Consider the following 26,147-nt stretch of genomic DNA (forward strand, 5'->3'; position numbering starts at 1 on the left):
TACAGCGGAGGACCTGAAGCAAAAAATGGAGTGGCCATCATACTTAGAAGAGAAATCTAAGAATATCTGGAATATATAAAGTACGTCAGTGATAGGATGATGATGATGAGACTCCAGTTTGAAAATGGCGTGAAAGATCTATTTCAGTTGTATGCCCCACAAACTGGTTGCATAGATGAACATCTAGAGGACTTCTTAGAGGAAGTGGAGAGAGAGATAGAAGATAAGGAAGTATTATTGATGGGAGATCTAAATGCACAAGTTGGAATGGAAAGACAAGGAAAGGAAGATGTTGTAGGGCCCTTTGGATATGGAAATGTAAATCCAGAAGGCGAGTTGTTGGTGGATTATTGCATGAGGAATCAAATGATTGTTGGAAACACCTGGTTTAGGAAGAAGAACAGTCAGAAGATTACAAGGTATGGCTGGGGAGACAGACGAACAAAGACCATGATTGATTATATAATCATAGAGAAAGAACACCAGAAGAACCTTGTAGATGTAACAGCCATGCCTGAAGAAGCCTTTGGTGGAGATCATAGAGTTGTGATAGGAAAATTGAAAGTTGGAAAGATTGAAAAACCCCAATTAAGAAGAGAGAAAAGAATTAAAGTATGGAAGTTGAAGGAGAAAAGCATACAAGAAGAATTTCAAAGGGAAATAATACCCTTGGTACCCAGGACAGAGGTGGGGAATGTTGAAGAGGAATGGAAAAGATTTAAGGAAGCACTGGTTGGATGTGCAGAAAAGGTGTGTGGTAGAACATCAGGAAATGTGAAAGACAAAGAAACACACTGGTGGAATGATAGGGTAAAGATTAAAGTGAAGGAAAAGAAAATGGCATGGAAAGCATGGAAAACATCTAAGACTGAAGAAAGTAGAAGAAAATATGTGGAGGCAAAGAATTTGGCCAAGAAAGTAGTGGAGGAAGAAAAGAGGAAAAGCTGGGCCTTATTTACACAGACATTGAGAGATGATACGCAGGGCAGCAAGAAATTACTGTATGGTATCTTAAGAAACAAAAAGAGAGATCAAGTAAACACCAGATTTGTGAAGGATGAAGGTGGCATAATTTTAACAAAGCCAGAAGAAATAAGAAATAGATGGAGAGAATATTTTCAGAAGCTGCTGAACATAAGAACGGATGACAGTCATTCAATGGACAACCAGGAAAGGCAATTAGTTGATGAAGAAATGGATAAAGAAATTACAATGAATGAAATTGAAATGGCAGTAAGAAAGATGAAGAATGGAAAAACTGCTGGAATAGATGAAATTTCAGTGGAGATGATAAAGGCAGCTGGTGCTGTAGGCCTGCAGTGGACATATTGGGTTCTCAGGAAGGTCTGGGAGAATAAGGAGGTCCCTGAGGATTGGCAAAAAGGAATAATCATCCCAATTTTCAAGAAAGGTGATAAGAATGAAGAACTACAGGGGAATTACTCTAATATCCCATGTTGCTAAGATAATGGAAAGGATACTGGAAAGTAGAATAAGGTTGAGGGTTGAGAAGCAGATACAGGAAAATCAGTTTGGTTTCAGAAGTGGAAGGTCAACAATAGAACCCATTTTCATTATGAGAAAACTAATGGAAAAGCATTGGCAGTATGGGAATGATATGGTGATGACATTCATTGATATTGAAAAGGCATATGACAGTGTCCTAGGACGAAAGTTTGGGACAGTCTGGTGCAAAAAGGAATTGGACAGGGATTAATAAAAATGATCATGGCATTGTATAAGGAATGTTGTAGTTGCATGCAAACACAAGTTGGCAGGACAAGTTGGTTCAAAATAACTAGTGGGCTGAGACAGGGAAGTGTTCTATCACCAATCCTGTTTACATTAGTCATGGATGACATCATGAGAACAGCAAAAGCAGCATATGGAGGAAGAGAAATGAACATGATGTTATTTGCAGATGATATTGTGATTTGGAGAGAAGACGACAGGAAGGTTCAAGAACAGTTGAATGTGGTGAATGGGAAGATTGAAGAATGTGGATTGAAAATAAGTGTAGAAAAGAGTAAAACTCTTGTTATGACTAGAGGTGAGAAAGAAGGGAAAGGTCAGGTTAGACTTGCAGACAAGCACCTGGAAGTAGTGGAAACGTTTAAATACCTGGGGAGTGAATTAATGGAGAATGCTCGACTGGATGCTGAGATTAGTAAAAGGATTCAAGCTGGAAGTTGTTTCTATCATAGTGTAAGAAATATGTTATGGGACAAAGATGTGCCAATGGAAGCAAAGGATACTATGTACAAGATGTATTACGTACCCATAACAACTTACGGAGCAGAAACTTGGACAATGACAAAGAAGGATGAGAGTCGAATACAGGCGGGCCGAAATGAAATTCTTGAGGAGTATGATACAGAAGAGTAGAAGAGACAAAATAAGGAATGAGAAAATCCGGAAAGAAATTGGAGTGGAAAAAATGAATGATAGAATAGAGAAGAGCCGACTAAGATGGTTTGGGCACATAAAGCGAATGAGCGACGAAAGAATGCCAAAAAAGGTGATGGAAATGCAAATCCAAGGAAGGAGAGGCCGTGGACGACCACGATTGAGATGGAAGGATACCATCCAACGTAGCATTATAGAAAGAAACCTGGACTGGGACACAGTGTTGGAGAAGGAGTGGTGGAAAGACCGAAGAAAGTGGAGAGGAACCATATTTGCCCCTACCCGGCTACATCTGGATAAAGGGAAATGATGATGATGATGATGATGATGAATAACTATAATAATTTTAATAATAGTAAATTTTAGAATGTGTATAAATAATTCCATAAGGAAATGAAATATCCTATGTCCAGTCATTATCTGAAAAAGGTGGATCTTCACTAACTATATTTCAATGGTTATGTCTCCGGTGAGGTCAGCTGCCTTAACCTATAACTGCAACGCTTTGCACCGGCTAGGTATTTCCATCTTGCGACTCCAGTCGCTGCTTAGGAATCACGCGGAGGGCACAGAATGAAGAATACCTACAGCCTCATTCACTGCTTTTGTTCCTGTGTGCAAGTTTTGCTACAAGTTATATTTGTGTCTGCGATAAGAGTTGTAATGCGAGTTACAGCGAACTACGTTCATTATGGCTGCTAACGTAAGAAGCTGATTCTTCAGCAAAAGATCGACATCATTAGTGATGTTGAAACCGATAGCCAATTGACAGGAGGCACTTAAACAAACAACTTGCGAAGACACACTTAAGCTGGGTTTGGTCGATCTCCATGCTTCTAATGGCTGGTTTGATCATTTTAAGAAAACGGCACAATCTTTCGTTCCAAAACGTGTGTGGCGAGAGTGTGGAAGTTGATGACAATACAGTTGTGTACTGGATAAAGAGTACGTTGCCTCGACTTCTTGAAGGGTATGATGCTAAAGATATTTTTAATGCCAATGACATGGGAGTGTTGTACAATTTGCTCCCGTCCAAGACATATGCTGTTCGCGGAGAAAAATCCCACAGAAGAAAAAAAAGTAAAGAAAGACTGACAACGTTGTTACCGGTATATGTTAACAGCAAGGAGAGTAAAAAATGAAATGGCATGTGGCTTTTAGTACTGCGAGTGTCTGAGGACATGTTTGGCTCGACAGGTGCAGATCTATTGATTTGATGCCCGTAGATGCCCTGCACATCATGATGAGGATGAAATGATGAAGACATCACATACACCCTGCCCTTATGCCAGGAAAATTAATCAAAGATGGTTTAAATTCCCTACCTTGCCTGGAATCGAACCCAGGATCCCTGTGACCAAAGGCCAGCACGCTAACTATTTACCCATGGAGACGTATGCCCCCACCAATAATTGGAAAATTTAAGAATCCAAGATGTTTCAGGAACACTCATACACTCCCATGTAAATATGATTTTAACAAAAATGCATGGATGACATCAGAGATATTTCTAAAATGTTTACGACGCTTAGGAATAAAAAATCGTACTATTAAGTAGTATTGTAGTGTAGTAGTAGCCTATATTAATTAACTTATTGTTGTGTGATCTTTGTGAACTAACCTAGACAATACTTCTTTCCTTTCATTTTTATTTTGCACTGAATATGTTATCTTATTTTTGCTCTCCTTTTCATTATTTAGTAAAGAATGGCTAAGGAGTGTGAGTGTAGGAACTGTGGGTGTGGCCAGGCATTAAAGAGTATGAGGGAGGAATTGGAGAGCTTGAAGGAGATAATTAGGATTCTCTCAGAGGACAGGAAGGAAAGTAAGCCTCCCTCAAACAATGTACAGGATACAGTATGTGTAACAGAGGGATGGGAAGGAAAGGGGGGAATTGTAGAAGACAGGTGGTCTAATGTTTTAAGGGGAAGGGGATTGCAGGCTAAGGACTACACTCAGGATCAGAATTCAGGACAGGTGTCTGTGAGAAATCCGTACAAGTCACTGCAGGTAGAACAACTGAGGGAAGATGAGGAACAGGGAATAGTTGCCGAGAAGTGTGGAAGTAGGAGAAAGGGAAGGGGTAGGAAAGGGAAATGTGGAGTAGTGGATAGGAAAAGACAGGTGGAACAGGGTCATGGGATGGAGAAAAGGAGGAGGAAGTAGCTTCTGCAGCTCTCAGGAAAGATAGGACTGACCAGGAGGGGAGGGGATCAAATGAGATGGGTAGGGTTGAAGCTCTGGTCAAGGGGGATTCCTCGTTAGACATGTCAGGAAAGTGTGTGGAGGAAAGGGTACCAGGGTAGAGTGTTATTCAGGAATTAGGTTAAGGCAGCTGTTGAGGAAAGTAGAAGAGAAGGAGGAGGGAAAGGAGAAGGTGGTAGTGTTTCACGTTGGTATTAACAACGTAAGACAAGCAGGTATAAGTACTAACACAGTTGGGGATGCGTGGGATCTGGTAAATGCAGCATGGGTGATGTTTGAGGAAGCGGAGATTGTTATCAGTGGAATACTGTGTAGGAGGGATACTGACTGGAAGGTGATTGGGGATTTAAATGAGACTATGGAGTGAGTAGTGGGAAACTGGGAGTGAGATTTCTAGATCCTAATGGGTGGGTAGAATATAGGGATCTGCGCTCAGATGGCCTTCACTTAAACCATAGTGGTGCATATAAGTTAGGAAATTTGTTTAGAAGGGTTATAGGGAGATACATTCAGGGAAACAGGGTGGCCCAGGGAGCTGTATTAAGGGAACAGGGAACTGGAAATCAAATAGGGATGACATGAAAAAGTTAGTGCTCAACTGTAGAAGTGTTGTAAAGAAAGGAATAGAATTAAATAATTTAATAGATATATACTTACCAGATATTGTAATAGGAATTGAATCATGGCTGAGAAATGATATAATGGATGCAGAAATTTTCTCATGGAACGGGAGGGTGTATCGTAGAGAGAATATAGGAATGGTAGGAGGGGGAGTATTCATTCTGATGAAAGAAGAATTTGTATGCTATGAAAAAGTTAAAGATGACAAACATGAAATTTTAGGGGTAAGGGTCATCTCTAAAGATAATAGGCAACTTGATGGGTTTGGAGTGTACAGACCAGGAAAGGGTAGCGCAGATGCTGATTCAGAATTATTTGATAAGATAATCAGCTATGTGGGAAACGGTAAGGAAAGGAACATGATTGTAGTGGGTGATCTCAATTTACCAAATGTCAATTGGACTGTGTTATGCATCACTTGACCAAGCGCCAAATCTCAATTTTCGAGATATCTACACCACCTGGTAGCCGAGGCTTCAAACTACATGGAAAAAAATATTCGTACTCTCGAACATCATTTATATCGAAAATAAATCGATCAGGACCATGCGCCAATCTAAATATCGCCTGAAGATATTTCTGCATCAACTGACCAAAGAAACTCTCATGCAGTTGAATTTTGCATCACCTGACTAAACGACATTTAGCGGTCGCCTGGTCGTGTTATGCGTATTGCTCTTTCCCGCCTTTTTATTCCTGTGACAACAGTGAAGTTTCTCCGTGATTGTCTACCGTCTTCATATCAACAAAATTATTTTGAGAGTGCTTAATAACACTATTCACTTCTGTTTCGGCATGGATCACTTTAGGTCTTCCTCAAGAGCCCATCGAATCGTCGAATTAGCAAGGAAGGAAATCTACTTGCAAACATTATTACAGGTTAGTTGTTCAGTCTACATCACAGTACCACTAGCATACATGACAAATACATGTTACTTATGGATTGTTTTTCAAACAGTTTCACCATTCTATATCCTCTTCTCATTACGCAGGAAGATGAGCTGGATTTACATCCACAGACACCAGCTATTGCAACACCCGTTTACGAATCTCCAAAAGATGTCATTTTCTCCAGCAGTCTGACTGAGCTGAGTCCAAGGAAATACTGTCATGCTACCCAAAGTACTGTTCTGAGGTGTAATACAGCCACGACTAGCAATCCTCAGGATGATTATTCAGATTTAAAACTGAGATGCTCTAGTGATTTAAACTTTGTTGAGGGAAGAATGGATGCAACAACATTGTTGAAGGTAAGTATGATTTAGTTAATGGAAAAGAAACACCATCATATCCTATAGCATTGCCAGGCAGATACTGTAGATTAGAGTCGGATAAGGTTTTTCTAGGAAGAAATACATTCTTACTCCACAATATAGTGTTTCTGTTTTACAGGAAAATACACGGTCTGAAGATCAACAGCAGTCCGTTCCTGTATTACTGGACGAATATCACTTCTCTCATTCCCATACAGACGTTAGTTTCGATAATAGTAATGCTACTAATGAACATGTTGTTTTAGACTCCAGCATCTCTAATTATGCGGCTAGCCAGACCCATTATTCAACTCTTCAGCCAATGAATGAAGCATCTCAGATATTGGAAACTCAAAATAATGATTCTCTGGGAGAAGGGAGACCAAGAAAAGGTCGGAAAAGAAAATATCCATTTCAGAATCGAAGAATTAGGAAGATGAAATGTGTTCAAAATGAAACCTATATCACACAGCGGGGATATCTTATCTTAAAGAACCCAAAGAATTTAGAGAATACATTTGTTCATGTAAATGTCTGAACAAGATAGGAATTGATGCAATGAAAGAAGAGTTTAAAAACTTCTATAGTACTACATCACACGATGCACAAACAGCTCTTATCTGTGCCATGGTAACAACAAAAGATGTCAAACGGAAGAGAGTGAAGGACTCCAACAAAAGAACAGCCACAAGAACTTACACCATCCGCGGTGTCAAAGTATGCAAAAGTTTCTTCTTGCAAACGTTTAGGATCTCCAGTGGAAAGGTTCATCTGGCAATTAAGAAGATACAGTCACCAAGGGGCGTTGTGGACCGTCATGGATTGGCGGGTGGAAAAAATAAACTCCCAGAAAATAAACTGAAAGAAGTCGTAGACCACATAAAGAAGTTTCCACGTACAAATCTCACTATAGGAGAAGCGATGCACAAGCAGAATTTCTTGCCCCTGAAATAACGGTCAATGTCATGTATGATATGTACAAGGACGAGGTTTCAAATCCTGTATCAAAAGCAAGTTATAAGAAGATATTCCTCATGAAGTTCAACATCAAAAGGAAACCACTGAAAAAGGACACATGCAATGTTTGTGACACATTGGAAGTTCAGATCCAAAACACAACTGGATGCGAAGCCGAGAATTTTAAATCAAAAAAAGAAAATCATCTTGAACAAGCCAAAATTGTGCAGGATATGAGATCATCGGACATGTCGAAGGTAAAACAAGATGGCGCCCTGGAAGTTCTTTGTTTTGACCTAGGGAAAACCTTGCCATTGCCTAGAATTCCTACAAATACAGTATTTTATAAAAGGCAGTTATGGCTTTATAACTTAGGAATACGCAGCGGTAAGGATGAAAGAGGACACTGCTTTGTCTGGTTAGAGGGTGAGGCAGGCCGAGGGTCACAGGAGGTATCCTCATGCCTGATGAAATATATAATGGAAGAGCTACCAGCTGTTGAAGAATTAATATTGTGGTCAGATTCCTGTGGAGGACAGAACCGAAACATAAAAATGGTTTTGATCTTAAAAGCTATCTTAGAACAGCATCCCACAGTGAAAAAAATCACTCAACGTTTCCTTGTTCCAGGACACAGCCTTCTCCCCAATGACAGTGATTTCGGGGACATAGAATGTGCACTGAAACTTCAGCAAAGGTTGTATACAGCAGAGGACTACATCAATGTGATGAAATTTTGTAGGAAGAGGAATCCCTTAGTTGTTCACAGAATGAAGTCTGAGATTTACTTGAGAAACAAATCGTGAACCGGAAGACAAATAATTTGAGAGAGAAGATAAACTGGCTGAAAGTAAAAGAGATAGAGTTACATAAAGACAAACCATTTAGCAATTTCTTCAAGCAGGAATATAAAGGACAGCCAGTTGAAATAAACATTCAGAAGAAGAAAGCTGTTGGTCGTCCTTCGCAAAATGGCGTAACCCACTATTTTAGCAGTGTTAACACCTCTGTGGCCGAATGGAAAACCCATTTCAGAAGCGAAGCTCAGCGACATACGCTCTTTGATGTCACTTATTCCAAAAGATGCCACTGATTTTTATCGTAAACTCTGCAGTCATCCGGGTATTGAAGACGATATTGATGGATTTGATTACCAGGAACTTGATTTCATTGTTGAAGAGGAAACTTAGATGAAGCTGATGATACTTTCCATTCCTGTGTCAGATTGAACATTCTGAAGTTTATTTCAATTTCTGTTGTTAGTGATATCAAGTAGATAGATCGGCATAAGTGAAACCCATCTGTAAAATGTCAGTATGTAATAGTGTGGATAATATGTTTCTTTGTATGTATGCTAACGGTATTGTAGAATAATAAACAAAAAACTCATAAAACTGTTTATACGTCTGTTTACCTAGATTATTACCCTTCCATAGTAACAATCCCCAATGTAAAATATAAGTAAAAGCATAACATTAATATGCATCACATGACCAACCGACAAATTCGTCACTTGGTCAGTTGATGCGAAACAGAAAGAATGAATTACATCAGAAATTTAAAATTGACTAAACGACATTTTATGGAAAATCAGACACTTAATGACTTGCTATGCAGTTGGTGATTGGTCTGTAAATAGAACTGACCTTAGTCCTTCTTATGGTGAAAGAAATCTGCCAATTCATTCACAACTCGAATTTATGTGCTAACAAATGCGTTCACGTCAATATCTCGAAATGACAATTTGGCGCTTGGTCAAGTCATGCATAACACCGTCCAATTGGGAAGGTAATGCGAATGACAGGAAGCATGACCAACAAATGCCAAATAAGTTAATATGGGAAGGGCACCTGATTCAGAAAGTGATGGACCAACTAGAGGGAAGAATATTGTGGATGTGGTGCTGGTAAAACCAGATGAGCTCTATAGAGAAACCAAAGTAATAGATGGTATTAATGATCACGAAGCTGTTTTTGTGGTAATGAAAAATAAATGTGAAAGATAGGAAGATATTAAAATTAGGACTATTAGGCAGTACCATATGGCTGATAAAATAGGCATGAGGGAGTTTTTAATAAGTAACAATGATCGGTGGAATTCAGTAAATAAAAATGTAAACAGACTCTGGGATGGGTTTAAAGAAATTGTTAAGGAATGTGAAAATAGGTTTGTACTTTTAAAGGTGCCAATGAAATGAAATGGCGTATGGCTTTTAGTGCCGGGAGTGTCCGAGGACATGTTCGGCTCGCCAGGTGCAGGTCTTTTTATTTGACTCCCATAGGCGACCTGCACATCATTATGAGAATGAAATGATGATGAAGACGACACATACACCCAGCCCCCGTGTCAGCGAAATTAACCAATGATGGTTAAAATTCCCGACCCTGCCAGGAATCGAACCCGGGACCCCAGTAGCCAAGGGCCAGCACGCTAACCATTTAACCATAGAGCCGGACCTAAAGGTGGTAAGGAATGGTAAAGATCCACTATAATATAACAGAGAAGTAAAGAGACTAAGAAGAAGGTGCAGGTTGGAAAGAAATAGAGTTAGAAATGGCTGTGGAAGTAAGGAGAAATTGAAGGAACTTACTAGGAAATTGTATCTAGCAAAGAAGTCAGCTAAGGATAACTTGATGGCAAGCACAATTGGCAGCCATACAAATTTTAGTGAAAAATGGAAGAGTATGTATAGGTACTTTAAGGCATAAACAGGTTCCAAGAACGACATTCCAGGAATCATTAATAAACAAGGGGAGTGTGTATGCGAGGATCTTCAAAAGGCAGAAGTATTCAGTCAGCAGTATGTAAAGATTGTTGGTTACAAGGATAATTTCCAGATAGAGGAGGTGACTAATACTAAAGAAGTATTAAAATTTATCTCTGACAGCAATAACATTTACAGTAAGATACAAAAGTTGAAAATAGTAAAGCAGCTGGAATTGATAAGGTTTTGGGGGATATACTAAAGACAATGGGTTGGAATATAGTACCATATCTGAAGTACTTGTTTGATTATTGTTTGCATGAAGGAACTTTACCAATGAATGGAGAATTGCTATAGTAGCCACTGTGTGTAAATTAAAGGGTGATAGACATAAAGCTGAAAATTACAAGCCAGTCAGTTTGACATGCATTGCATGTAAGCTTTGGGGAAGCATTCTTTCTGATTATATAAGACATGTTTGCAAAATTAATAACTGGTTTGATAGAAGGCAGTTTGGGTTTAGGAAAGGTTATTCCACTGAAGCCCAACTTGTAGGATTCCAGCAAGATATAGCAGTTATCCTGGAGGAGGTCAAGTGGACTGTATCGCGATTGATCTGTCTAAGGTATTTGATAGGGTAGTTCATGGGAGACTACTGGCAAAAATGAGTGCAATTGGACCTGACAAAAGAGTGACTGAATGGGTGGCTCTGTTTCTAGAAAATAGAACTCAGAGAATTAGAGTAGGTGAAGCTTTATCTGCCCCTGTAATAATTAAGAGGGGAATTCCTCAAGGAAGTATTATTGGACCTTTATGTTTTCTTATATATATATATATATATATATATATATATATATCAATGATATGTGTAAAGAAGTGGAATCAGAAATAAGGCTTTTTGCAGATGATGTTATTCTGTACAGAGTAATAAATTACAAGGTTGTGAGTAACTGCAAAATGACCTTGATAATGTTGTGAGATGGACAGTAGGCAATGGTATGATGATGAACGGGGATAAAAGTCAGGTTGTGAGTTTCACAAATAGGAAAAGTCCTCTCAGTTTTAATTACTGCGTTGATGGGGTGAAAGTTCCCATTGGGGATCATTGTAATTACCTATATATTAATATAAGGAAGGATCTTCATTGGGGTAATCACATAAATATGATTGTAAATGAAGGGTACAGATCTCTGCACATGGTTTTGAGGGTATTTAGGGGTTGTAGTAAGGATGTAAAGGAGAGGGCATATTTGTCTCTGGTGAGACCCCAACTAGAGTATGGTTTCAGTGTATGGGACCCTCACCAGGATTACTTGATTCAGGAACTAGAAAAAATCCAAAGCAAAGCAACTCGATTTGTTCTGGGCGATTTCCAACAAAAGAGTAGCGTTACAAAAATGTTGCAAAGTTTGGGTTGGGAAGATTGGGAGAAAGGAGACGAGCTGCTCGACTATGTGGTAGGTTCTGAGCTGTCAGTGGAGAGAATGCGTGGGAGGACATCATTAGACGAATAAGTTTGGGTGGTGTCTTTAAAATTAGGAAAGATCACAATATGAAGATAAAGTTGGAATTCAAAAAGGCAAATTTGGGCAAATATTCATTTATAGGGAGGGGAGTTAGGGATTGGAATAACTTACCAAGGGAGATGTTCAATAAATTTCCAATTTCTTTGCAATCATTTAAGAAAAGGCTAGGAAAACAACAGGTAGGGAATCTGCCACCTGGACGACTGCCCTACATGCAGATCAGTAGTGATTGATGTGATTGATAGTTATTGATAGTGATTGATAGTGATTGATAGTGATTGATAGTGATTGAAGATGGGATCAGCATGAAGGAAGATAGTGCTGGTGATATACAGATGTCCAGCTCATCCTTCAGATACATCTTTCCTGTGGAATATCAAAGTGGTTTTCCTCCTAACTGTACCATTCACCTGCAGCCTTTGGACCTCGGCATTATTCATTCCGTGAAAGTGAAGTACAGGAAGGCCCTGGTTCAAAGAGCTATTTCTTTCCTCGAAGGAAATAAGGAAATGAAATTCAATATACTCCAAGCCATGCATATATTCATAGCAGCACAGCAACTTGTCACAACTGACACTATTACATAAAGTCAGCTTCATGGTCCGCATCACACTTAAACAGATTCACAACTAAGTATTTTTTATTTTCCACCTTGTCGATACACTAAATTGCTTAAGGCAACTTATTGGTTAAAAGTGGTACATGTTTTGTAAATTATTAACATCTTCAGCCACATAACACTGTTTTAGATGAAAAATTCATGTAATAACAAAGTATCAATGCTCTAGAGGAAGTGTCCTTAAAATTAACATAAGATTGACAATATTAAAAACAAAATAAGAGAAATTATATAAATTATTTCTACAATTAAAAGCAGTTGTCAAGGAAACACTTGTATAATAATCCATGGAGAATATGTCCTAATGTTTATTCTTTTCTTAAAAAGTTATAAAAAAGGGGGGGAATTTATAAATTAAAAATTATACATTTATTTGTTGAAATGAAGAAATCTAGATTTCATAATGTGGTCCTATTAGTATTACACATGAAATATTTCTAATTCCTAGTTGTCAATTCTTTCTAAAACTGCTTACTGCCGGAACAGTATCTCCTGTCTTTTTTTTTTTTTTTGTGGTTTGTGTCTGGTGCAGTAGTGCTAATGCATTCTCTCTTGTTTCACGTACTTGAGGAGGTGGAGGAGCGGGGGCTATTGTGTGTCATGAACTTCCTTGTTGTTATCTTCAGCTTCAAAGAAGGAGGAATACATTGGAAGGCTATCTGGAGGTGGATAAATTCCAATTCTTTTCTTGTGATCTTTTTCAAGCATATTCAAATATACCGGAATTTTACCATATAATGGGTTCTTATATTCTATAGCCTCATTAAGGTTATTATTTTTCTTTATAAGTTGGTCTAGATGAATGTATAGATCTTCATACGTATTCATTAAGTTGCCCTTTTTAATTTTTTTAATGGTGGTCAGGTCTTGTTCTATGTTGGTAAATTTATGACCTGTGGGAGTCATGTGTGTTCCCATAGCTGAGAATCTTCTATATTTTTCAGCATTCACATGTTCTAAATATCTTACTTTAAAATTATGGCCAGATTGTCCTATGTATGTATTCTTGCACTCATAGCATGTAAGTTTATATATTCCCGAATCAAAAAATTTATCTTTTTCTGAGAGATTTACTGTATCATGTTTGAAGATACTCTGTTTCATGTTGTTATTTGTGGAAAATGCAATTTTGAAATTTTTTCTCCTAAATAAATTTGTTATTACGTGTATGTTTGGATTATTATATGTGAACTTGATGTATTTCTCAGTTTTTCTAGGTTCGATTGCTAATTTAGATTGTCACTTCTCTGAAAATTTATTAATTATTTTATCCATCATGTTATTTTTGAAATCATTCCAGAGGGCTTGTTGTCAGATAAACAACAGTTCTTTATTCCTTTCAGATTTGGATAATAGTACACTAAATGCTCTGTTAATGTAATAATAATATGCTGATCTTTTCTGTGCCTCAGGGTGTAACGAGTCGTTCCTGATAGTGGTTGGTGTGAAAGTGGATTTTCTGTGTAATTTGAAAGAAAATCCTTTTTCTTCTCTCGTTGTGACTACGTCTAGAAAATTCAGTGATCTTTCTTCTTCTTCTTTTAAAGTAAATTTTATATTGGAATCCAAATTATTCAATACATTAAAAAAAAAAATTTCTATCGGTGAGTCCGTTATCTATTATAGCGTAAACATCGTCCACATATCGTGTCCGAAAATCCAATCCCTGTATTTGATTAATAATCTTCATGTGTTCCAAATAGTCTTAAGTATATATTAGCCAATCTTCCTGATGCTGGGGCTCCCATTGGTAGTCCTTTTGTCGGTAAATTTTATTATTAAATGTAAAATAATTTTGATTTAACACAAATTCTAAAACATTAATAAAATCTTCAATTTCTGGTATGCTTATTAATTAGTTCTTCATTAAATTCTTCGTAATGATTCTGATAGTGTCTTCTATTGGAATGTTTGTATACATGTTGGTTATGTCAAACGAACATGTCGTGTGAGATGATCCAAGTTTAAAATCTTTAGCTAGATTGAAAAAATCCACTGAGTTTTTGATAGGTGTTTTACAATGAAATACGTATTTACTAGATAAGAAATTATGAACCTAGAAGTTTTATAAATGGGGCTATTTTTGAAATTTATGATAGGTCTGATCGGTTCTCCCTATTTATGTAATTTCGGCAGTGCTTTCGCAATCGGGAGTCTAGGGTTCATATTTATTAAAGTTTGCACATCATGTTCATTAAACAAGAAAGACATACTGTTGAATATTTTTTTAAGATCCCTTTGAATACGTGATGTCGGGTCTTCATCAATTGTACTAAACGAATTGTTATTAAAGAATGTTTCTGTTTTTTCAATATAAACATTTCTGTCTAGGGCTACAACTGTTCCTCCTTTGTCTGCTTTTGTGATTATTAAGTTAATTTGCTTGATTTTTGCTTTAAGTCATTTACAATAGCAGAAACAGAAACAGCAGTACAGAATCTACCCATAGATTTACAGAATGAAGCTAGAAAGAAAATTCCTATTTTAGTAAAAGGTTTACAATCACTTTGTGGTGCTAGGAAGGTGGTACAGTTATGCTTTACCAGTCTTCTGAACCTATTTTTATTCACTATAGAATGGTGTGTCCTTTGTGTCACCATATGGAAATGGCTGTTTCCACTGAAATTCCAGAGATTCTACTCCATTTATCAAGACTACAGCAACTTCATCTATTATCTTAGTTTCCTTTACTTTCAACATATTTAACAGAAGCAGATTACATTGTCACTCAGATGCTAACATTTAAAATGGGATAGTATCTACAGTACGTACAGTGTGCTTTTCTGGCCTTGTCTTGACAACTTTGCTGTCACAAAGGCAGATAACCTGCCTGTCATAAGATGTGACAAAAACAGGTCCCAGGGGCTCTTAACTTGGGAGTATGGGTTGTGGTAACCATGGGACCCTCAGCTGAGTCCTGGCATTGCTTCCACTTACTTGTGCCAGGCTCCTCACTTTCATCTATCCTATCTGACCTCCCTTGGTCAGCTCTTGTTCTTTTCAACCCCGATGGTATTAGGTTGCGAATCCTAGAGAGTCTTTCATTATTACCCCTTTCTTGGTCCTTCGTGGCCCTTGTCTTTCTTTGGCTGATGTCTTCATTTTTTGAAGTGTCGGATTCCTTCCATATTTTCTCTCTAATTAGTCTTATATAGAGGATGGTTGCCTAGTTGTACTTCCTCTTAAAACAATAATCACCACCACCAAGGCAGATGACCTGCAGATATTAGAGCATAACATGGTCAGTGTGATGACTTCCTCAGCCATACCATTTGGCTTTCATGACTGGGTCCATTGCTTCTCTTATCAGACAGCTCTTCAGTTTGTCTCTTTGAATCCCGTTCCAGCCCTAAGTTCAAAATTAAAATCCCTGGGCTAGTTAGGAGTCGAACCTGGAGTCTCCACGTAACTCATGGGTATGCTACCTGTACACTGTGGGGCTAGTGGAATTGAATAATACACCTAATAAGTATGCAGGTCACATGATGTTTGTTGTATTACATAATGTGTAACACAAAATATTGCATGCATTAAAATAAACATAGTCCTGGATGTGCCATTGTTGCAGAAAATGCTCTTCAAGACAACTGAATTCAAATGTATTTGTTCTCTTCTTTCAGCTCTCATTGCAGAAGTCATCTTATATTCTGAAGGTTTTGAATCATCAAAACTGCTGGCTCATAAAATGACGCAGATGTACAAATTATGCAGTGAACAGCTTTCTCAGCAAGATCATTATGATTTTGGAATGAGGTATGTGTATACACCATGTTTGTCTCTTAAAGAGCATTATGAGAAAATATCATGCAGAGAGAGAGATTTCTTTGCAATGAGTTGACTGACTTGGATTGCTTCATGAAAGTTGCATGAAAAGTGTACATATTCCTGATGTCATTGTGAAATTTCAAATCATTTATTAACACAGTGAAATATGACATACATATGAAAAACATGAAATTAAACAAAAACTGAATTTTCCGCATGGTTTTTGGGCCATATGATTATTGTCGGGTAGGGCAAAAATTGTGCATGCATTATATCTAATAGTGCTGGTTACTGAAAGTATGATTTGAAGCAGTGTATCGTTCATTCAAGTGTCCGAGTGAATCAAATCGCAGGAACGGCAGGCTCATGGCACACGATTCAGCTGGCTCTTAGCAGACAGTGCTGAGTGGTACACTCACAGATCAGTGAGACACAACACACACACGCTTCATTCTGGGAACACTGGACATTGGCAGGGAGTCGAACCTATGCTGCGAGCGAGATATACAGAGTCATGGTTCGCTGAAAGAATCGTACGCTATAGCGGACTCTACTCCTCAGCTCATTTGAAAATAATACTCTTTTGCATTCACTGTCCTCCTATTACAGCAAGGTTTAAATAATAATTGGGTTTATTTGCAGTGTTAGAAAGGTAGTCAAAACATAATTCCAAAGTAGGTGGTATGTAGGTAGGCTATCAGGTTATTCTATTCATTACTTCAATGAATCTTAGTATTATAATTTAGTTGAGATCTATTAAAGAAACTATTTAAAATAGTTTATGTTGGGTCCACCTTGTCAGTACACTTTTAATGATTGAAAATTATTTATTTTATCATAGATGTTTCAGGAAAAATATCCATTCCCTTCATCAGAGATGTAAATTCAAGGAATAAAACACTGTATATTGTTTTATGATAATAAGTAATGCTCGTGACTACTCAAAATTATCTGTTTTATATTGGAAAGAATCTCTCAGTATTCTCTCAGTTTGTCTGCACCAAGCCTCTCTGGAGACCTCACACTATTTCATTTAAAGGAGGAAAGGCCTTGTAACATCAAAACTTGATGCAGAGATGGCTGCAGGATAAACCTGAATCTGAAAGCTGGAATACGCATATGAAAGCAATTCATAGAATGAAGACCAGATGGCACCAGTGTTAGGGAAATTTTGATTTCTGTGCTTTTATATTATTAGTGATTGGTATCGTCAGAGCCCTTCCACAGGTCTTGTTCAGGAAAAGAATACAGAAGACAGTCATGAATGTTGTTATGTCAGTTTGCTTTAAAGGAGGTTTATTTTATTAAAATAATGTTCGAAATCATTCCTATGTAAAGTGTTTCTTTATAAATTAAGCTTTCTGTAATATTTATATCAAGTACGTAACAACCAGAGAGCTTTGAATGCTGTTGCTGCTATCGTATCAGTACACATTACACAGATGTGTACTGTGCCGTGAATCAGATCACTGTATCGATTCAGTACCGTGAATGGAATCAAATGAATCGATTCAGTAAATGAATCAAATATCCCATCCCTAATATCTAAACACTTTGCATGTGATAACAATTTAGTCATAGTAGTAGAATGAAGATATAGATTCCATTTTTTAATGTTTATGTTTGTCATCTTCTTTAGCATATTATATTGCTCTGTCTACCCATGCTGACTTGCCACTGTATTCAGCTTTGTATTTTTTAATGTTCCTATCTCCTTCTCAGTTTTTTATATTTGTCTTCATCACTCATTTCTCATTTCCAAGTACAGTATATGTGTTTCCTAATAATTCTCTCTGTACTTTGTTCAGTTTATGTATGTACTTCTGGTTACTAAATGGACCAATCCTTATATGAGGCATATATCTGCTTTCCTGAGAACTGTGAGTTTGGTGATGTAGTTCCTGTATGTGATGTTCATGATGTTGAAGGATCTCAGATTCTGATGGTGAAAGTGCTCAAGTTACTTGTAATCCTAATTCATCTAAATGAAATTGTAATTGTTGCTTGCGTTACATGAGAATGGCAATTTTCTGTGATGTGTACTATACGTTATTAGATTACTTGCTACACATTGTGTGAATGTGCTTATGATATATTTTCTAACCTAGAGATCAGATTTAGCTCAGGGGATGGATAGACCTGAAGTAGGTTGTTAGGACAGTGTAATGGGATGGTGGAATGATGTAGGAATCTTCAGGAATAATGTTAAGGATAGCTCATGTTAGTGTTCTTTCAGTAGGAAATGCCATGCAATACAATGTTTTAAGAGACAGAAGTTATTGTGTGCTATATGTGGTTTCAGGTGAAAATGAGAACAGTGTATTATGTGTGGAATGTGCATGTCTGAGCTATAGGAGCCTTTGACATCCCAAATTAATGCTTGAACTTCCTAAGATGAAACTAACGTATTTCCAAACTTCATGCTGGCATCTGCTTTGATGACCTCGTTATTTCCTTCCCATTTTAATTATGAGCACCTTATGGGCTATATTAATATGAAACACATACTTCACATAGCTAGCTACACATGATGGAGGAATAACTAACTTGAGATGAAAAACATAATAATGAAAATGCAGACTTAACGATGAGTCTCCAAGTTAAGGTCCCATGGATGGTAAATCTTGTCTAACATGGGATCATCCCACAGGCACACTATAGCATTTAGCCCTACAGTTTTACAATTGTGTTGATCTCATCTGGCTTGTTATTACTGTCAATGAGACCATGAAACTGACCTGAATATTAGATTCATATTTACTTAGCAACTGTATATACATGTATGAAATTGAACAGTACATTCCTTGAATCAGTCTTCAGTGGTTTAGCACACAACTTCAGTAAATTATAACTTACAGATCTTAATTAGTTTGGGAAAAACAGATAATGAAGGACCTTGAAATTAGAGATGTGAACTGGTGTCGCATATATGAGCAGCATCTGTGGATGGATAGAACAAACTGGAGGAGGCTCGTACACAACTGCACCTGGCTTGCTGGAACGAAGAAATGATGATGATGATGATGATGATGATGATGATGATGATGATGATGATGATGATGATGATGATGAGATCTTAATTACAATATTCCATTCTTACAGCATTATTCACATTAACCACTCAGTATCACATATGGACCACATTTTCCCCTACTACTAACACTCGTGTTTTACTTTGAAAGATAGCTTCCCGAGTGCTCGGTTGTTAGGCTGAATACACCAGTGCCTGGATGAGCCAAAGCACATGGTCACTCAAATCATATCCAGTAATATTACCATTATATAAGACTTGAGAAGTAGCTTATTTATGCTTGAGTGTCTCCCAGCTTGTAGGTAACTGTTATCAACACGATGTCTTCCATAAAGATTTTTTACAATCAGTTCAGCAGCTCTCACAAAGAATGCGTTACCAGCTCGGTGGCTCATAGTGAACAGATGAAGTGCGTATCACTTCCTTCAACAGGTTACATGGTGGAGTTCCGTCCTAACACAAGGTCATGGAAAATTTGATCTAGATCTACCATTTTCCCACAGAATATACACAAAATTTAATATTAGACAGTGCACTCCATCATAATTGTTGTGTGTGTCCTCCGCGCTCAAGCTCCGCAACCCGCCGCATCACCGATGTTTCCAGAGCCTACGAGAGGACTGCACTGCGCCTGGCATGCTCGTCTGTGATGTCAGCCAGCACTATATAAGGAGCGACGTTCCTCGCCTTACCGAGGACTACCCCATTGTCCAACGACCAGCCCACACCGCAAGTCAAACACGGAGGCATTCCTCTTAAAAATGTGTCTTGAACAGGTGGACTAATTGCTGGTTGTGAGGTCTCACCTCCAGACATTGCCTCATCTTTCCTGATTCCCGTAGCCACGTCGAGCCCTGAGTCAAGCATTCTGCTATACTCTCAAGTCCTCACCAGTGCTCCGATGATTATCTTAGCATTCTGCGAATTAAGATATTGATGCAAGTTCCTTGCAAGTCTAAGTCCAATACTAGCATTATACTAACACAACTCTCTACAAGTTACACTTGTTATCCCACAGCAGATAGTTTTCGACTATCCAAGGACATTTCCCAGTGGAATAGACTATCTCCTCAAGATAGGTGTGAATGTGTATATAGGACTCTCACTCTGTAAATATATATTTGTGCCATAGACTTTCAATCTAGCATTTAATAACAGCATTAACTGCGTGCAATCAATCAAGCTTCAAGACAAGTTTCATTATATTTCTTGTAAATACTGTATAAAATGATTGAAGCAATAAACTTTATGTTGTGTTACTGTATACCAAGTTCCTTGTATACAACAATAATTTTAAAATCTTGGCTACAAAAACATGCACTAATTGCAATAGAAAATAGGTATCAGTCTCTCACAGCTGCAGCAGGCTCCATCTGGACATTAGCTGGCAGTCCCATTGTGTCTTAACTTCTCTGGAATTGTGCTACACTTGTCAACTGGCACTCAGTCTTTTATATTTCCAATTAAATTCCAATTTCACTCTGAACTCTATAATCCACTTCTTTAAAAAATAAAATTTTATATAAATCTTACTATTCATTTGTTGTCTGCTTGGTTATATGGTGGGTCATAGAATACAATAATTTTATTATATTCCTTGCATTTGGGACCTAATGTATCACCCTACTTATGGCTGTCAGACATCAGCCATGTCAGTGGACCTCGCTGAACCTCGTTACTTAATATGAAATGGCTCATTACTGTTATCCCCATGAGTTACTGTCATCCCATCAACACAGTAATTAAAATTTAGAGAACTTTTTCTCTTTGTGAAACTTGCAACTTGAATTGTTACTACCCCCTTAACAGCTGCCTCTGTGGATCAGTGGTAGAGTGTCGGCCTCCGGATCCCAAGATAGCGGGTTCAAACCCGGCAGAGGTAGTCGGATTTTTGAAGGGCGGAAAAAAGTCCATTCGACACTCCACGTCGTACGATGTTGGCATGTAAAAGATCTCTGGTGACACATTTGGTGTTTACCCGACAAAATTCATTAAATCTCAGCCATAGACGCCCAAGAGAGTTTCAGTCTACTCGGTCTGCCATCTAGTGTGCCTAGAGTAAAACGGAACATTAAGATTGATGAGCAGACAGCCAGATGGCATCAAATTGAAATGTCTGCACATGGTAGCTGAGGCCATACGATGATGATTATTATTATTATTATTATTATTATTATTATTATTATTATTATTATTATTATTATTATTATTATTATTATTATTATTATTATTCCCTTAACCATCATACCATTGTTTGCTGTCCATCTTACAACTCTGTCAAGGTCTTTTTGTAGTTGCTCACAATCCTGCAAGTTATTTATTACTCCACACAGTATAACATCATCCATAAAAAGCCTGATTTGTGATTTCGGTTCCTTACTCATATCATTTATATATATATAAGAAAACACAGAGGTCCAATAACACTGCCTTGCAGGACCCCCTTTTTAATCATTACAGCATCAGATAACACTTCATCTCTAATTCTCTGGGTTCTATTTTCAAATAATTTAGCGCTACCCATTCAATCACCTTTTTGTCTATTGCAATAGCCTCATTTTCATCAATAATCTACCATAACCTACCCTGTCAAAGGCTTGGTATAGGTCAGTAGTGATACAGTCCATTTGACCTGAATCTAAAATATCTGCTATATATTGTCAAAATTCTAAAACCGAACTACCTTCTATAAAATCAATTAGTAATTTTGCAAACGTGTCTAATATAATCATAAGAATGCTTTCCCAAGGCTTACATGTAACATATATCAAGCAATATATAACATCAGGATGGAAACGATTTCTCACACCATCTAGTAGAGAAGAGTAATGTTCTTCGGACGTATCTACAGAATTGACCTGGGAAGACTCACCAACAAGATAATACCAGTAAGGTTAATTGAGAGCAGGAGAACTACAGTGTGCTGGCACAGGAGGTGAAAAAGGACCTGAAGGAAATGAGAATATACAAGGAACAGAAGTCAGCAACAGGGAAACTTACAAGTCGAGAATCAATTATCCTAGTCATTATCATTGGCTGTGTTCTTCAGACATATCTACAGGATAGACCCAGGAAGACTGACCAACCAGATAGTAAGGCTATTTGAGACCAGAAAAACTGTGGTGTGCTGGCATCAGAAGGTGAAGAAGGACGTGAAAAAAAATGGGAATACAAGAACAGAAGTCAGCAACAGGGAAACTTACAAGTCGAGAATCAATTATTCTGGTCACTATCATTGGTATTCCTGAGACATTCCTCACACATAACTAATATGTGGTCCATACACAAGAATTTATGAAACTTTCCACAGAAATACCATTTTTCTGTGTTTCTCATGGCATTCTCGATATCTTCCATGTGTTCCTTTTCCAAGCTGCTGCTCTGTGGTGGGTATAATGGCTTATCCAGTTAACGATGCCTTTTTTTCTGATTGCCTTTGGGAGCTTAGTAGATACACTTCTCAGAACAACGTGATCCTTTTGAAGTTCAGAGCTAAGCATTTTCAAGAATTTTCTTATCAGCATGCTTGGACATTTATTTCCCAAGTATATCATCATGGCATTGATATCAGCCACATTCAGCATGCTACAAAAAATTATCACTGCCCAAGGTCTTGTATTTCTAGCACAACTGCATGTTGCTCTCATGTAATCTATCTCAACACCTCCCTTGGTTAAGTTGGAGGAAGTGATCATTTCTGGTTTCCATTGTTCATCTATACTACCTTCAATCCTGTTGTCATTATGGAGGGTGGATATAAACAACATATATTTACTTGGTTTTGACATGTAGCCGAGCTGAGTGGCTCAGACAGTTGAGGTGCTAGCCTTCTGACCCCAACATGGCAGGTTCAATCCTGATTCAGTCCAGTGATATTTAAAGGTGCTTAAATACATCAGCTTCATCTCAGTAGATTTACTGGCAAGTAAAAGAACTTCTATGGGACTAAATTCCGGCACCTTGGCGTCTCAAAAAACCGTAAAAATAGTTAGTGGGACGTAAAGCCAATAATATTATTATTATTGGTTTTGACATGTAGAAGACAAGTGTGCAGTTCTCTTGGAAAACAGACCGGCTTAACATAACTACCATTATGATTTAGGAAGCCTGGTGGTATTTAATGTTGTTAAAATTCCAACGTCCATGAATTTCTTTCTCAGCATTTCCTCTGCCAATTCATAGCTTGTGAACCAGCTGCCCATGGTTATGTTGCAACCTGATCCTTGTTGTACTGGCTCACTTAAACGGTCTATAACATCAGTGAGCCTAATTTGATGGGTCCATCAGGCTGCATTCTTATGTAGACTTCCATATTAGATACATAAAACATAGAAGCATCAACCAAAGCATATATTATATAATCCAGTATAGGCTTGGCTTGCTGGGTATGAACTGTCTGAAAACTACAGTGGCCTCTGAAAGGTTAAAGTTTTTCTTCAGCGGTAGCATATTCCAAAATAGAGTAGCAAATTTGACAACTACTTGATAGGAATAAGTTTACCTGACTTATTTCGAGCCAACCTGTACTTGTTATTGGTGCAACATCTCTCTCCAGTTAATAGCCCTGTCTCACACTTTCAATATACATAGGCCTATTTCTGTTTTTCACAGGCTGGGCTGAGTGGCTAAGACGGTTGTGCCGCTGACCTTCTGATCCAACTTGGCAGGTTCGCTCCTGGCTCTGTCCGGTGGTATTTGAAGGTGCTCAAACATACCAGCCTTCTGTCGGTAGATTTACTGGCACATAAAAGAACTCCCGTGGGACAAAATTCCGGCACCTTGGCGTCTCTGAAAACCAAAAAACTAGTTAGTGAGACATAATGCCAGTAACACTATTATTTATTATGTTGTCCACAGTTATTTCAATTATTTCTAGCATTTCGTCTGTTTTGCTTCAAACTTTCTCGAGCAGTCTGGACTTGGTTTCTTTATTATTGAGAGAGGTGTCACAATGTTGTGAGATCGTTTAAATGAATGAATGAATGAATTAATTTCTAATGGGAGCAACATTCTTCCACTCGGTTATTTTGTCTCTCCCCTGATAATAATTTTGTGAATCACCTGCTGAATATTATTCCTGTGCTTCTTCACTACTACCGAGTTTCTGTTCAGTATCAGTGTCCTCTTCTCTTTCCCCCATATGTTCCTCCTTATAAATATCAGCTGTATCCACTTCTGGTTCATTGGGATCTGATCTAGAATCCATAATGGTTTCCTTTTTTTTTTATATCAGTCAGGGAGGTTCACTATCACTATCACTATCAGCCATATTTAATCGTTTTTACGATGTGGCCTCTTTAAGTCCGAAGCAAGGTAGGTTTTCATGAGGTCTCTCCATCTGGGACGGTCTTGAGCGATGTTCTGCCAATTGATCCCAGTAATCTTCCGGATGTCTTTATCCCATCTGTCCGGTGGTCTTCCCCTTGGTCTGAGATGATCTTTCGGACACCACTCAAGCACAAGTTTTGTCCACCTACCATCAGTTCTCCGAGCAACATGGCCTGCCCACTGCCTTAATAAATAAGTAAATGAATGAATCCAACCCTTGTCCCGTTTCTCTGTGAGGTCGGGTATGAAATAGTGAGTTGTTTTAAGACTGGATGCCCTTCCTGATGAAAACCTCATCAGAGGAGTTAATGAGATGAAATGAATCACACGATATATGGTATTAGGAAGGGAGAGGGTGAAACCCAGTGCTGGCACATAGTATACTCCTATCGAATAGCACCAATAGGTCTGCTCAAGACTTAACATCTCCATCCAGCAGATGAATCGTAATCAACAGCATCAAATGCCCTCACTCCATATGAACACTCTGCAGAGGCATGCAATTGTGTACTACCACATCTCCTACACTGCCGGCAAACAAACTGATCGTGAAATTTTTTTACCAACGGGACTCGTACTGGCTAACCTCGGTATCAAACCATAGAGACTTGATATTCTAATGATCATGGCCACCAGGCAGGTTTAAATGAATTAAGCTTATGCAAATAGTGGAGAACACTCAAATGCACAGTTGGGGAATAGTACGGTGGGGAAGAGCGATGAGAAGGAAGGGGACAAGCACTTGGAGCCAAGGACACAAACATACATAGGAGAGTGTAAGCAATGATATTTTATAAGCCAACCCATATGAAACATACAATCTTACCGTAAATTGTAGCATTACTGTTATGTTATTCACTGTCACTATTTCCACATATAGGATCACTTGTAGATAATTCCCCTCCCAATGTTTCTTCATCTTCTTTAGTCATGTCACTTTCACTTCTGCTTATAATGTCAGTTGATTTGTTATTACCTTTGTTTGCAGTATTGGTATTGCTTCCATTACTGCCACTATTCGAGTCCATGTCACTTCGCACATTTATGGTCATCTCCTGCACTGGATCCAATAAACCTTCATTTGAAATATATTGGTCTTCAAATTTCATTACGTGCTTGCAGCGTTTCTACCAGTCCACTTTTGTAATGGAAACAATTTGTTCATTCTAAAGTTTTAATAACGCATCCATTCTGAACATCATATTATGCTCAGAAATGCCATTCTTGACTCTTGCTCAATATCAGCCCCATAGGATTCAATTTTTGGTGGTATTGAAGAAGACGTAACATGGTATGACCATGGTATGGTATGGTATAACCAGAACATCATTTAATAAACCAGCTACTCAAGATTTCATTCCATACCCCTTCAGGGCCTCTTAAAAAGTGATGCCATCTGTCAGGCCAGGAGATTTGTTATAGTGAAGGTGATACAGAGAAGGATAAGAGGAAAAGCGGCCGTGGCCTATAACGGGATCTGTCTTGGCATTTGCCTTAACGCAGGATAATGGAAAACCATGGAAAACCATTCTCAGCACAGTTGACGGTGAAGACCAGCACCTCTCCACCTCCTGAATGCAGGGGTGTAGAGCCACAGACCAGCTGTGGCCACCTTATCTCTGCATCCACTGACAAGACATCATTTCTCTCCTCATTGAGTTTGATGTGATGATGATGATGATGATTGTTATTTAAAGGGGTCTAACATCTAAGGTCATCGACCTCTAATGGT

General features: G+C 38.2%; 1 protein-coding gene across 1 annotated transcript in view; it reads left to right on the forward strand.

Moving 5' to 3' along the window:
• Positions 1-26,147, forward strand: part of Dhc16F (Dynein heavy chain at 16F) — a 1,052,459-nt gene that overhangs the window by 363,715 nt on the left and 662,597 nt on the right. Inside the window, exon 26 of the mRNA XM_068227815.1 lies at positions 15,912-16,044. Within this exon, the coding sequence (XP_068083916.1) occupies positions 15,912-16,044 (133 nt within the window). The remainder of the gene's footprint in view (positions 1-15,911; positions 16,045-26,147) is intronic.

Source organism: Anabrus simplex, chromosome 5, assembly GCF_040414725.1.
Source record: "Anabrus simplex isolate iqAnaSimp1 chromosome 5, ASM4041472v1, whole genome shotgun sequence".
NCBI classification, from domain to species: domain Eukaryota; kingdom Metazoa; phylum Arthropoda; class Insecta; order Orthoptera; family Tettigoniidae; genus Anabrus; species Anabrus simplex.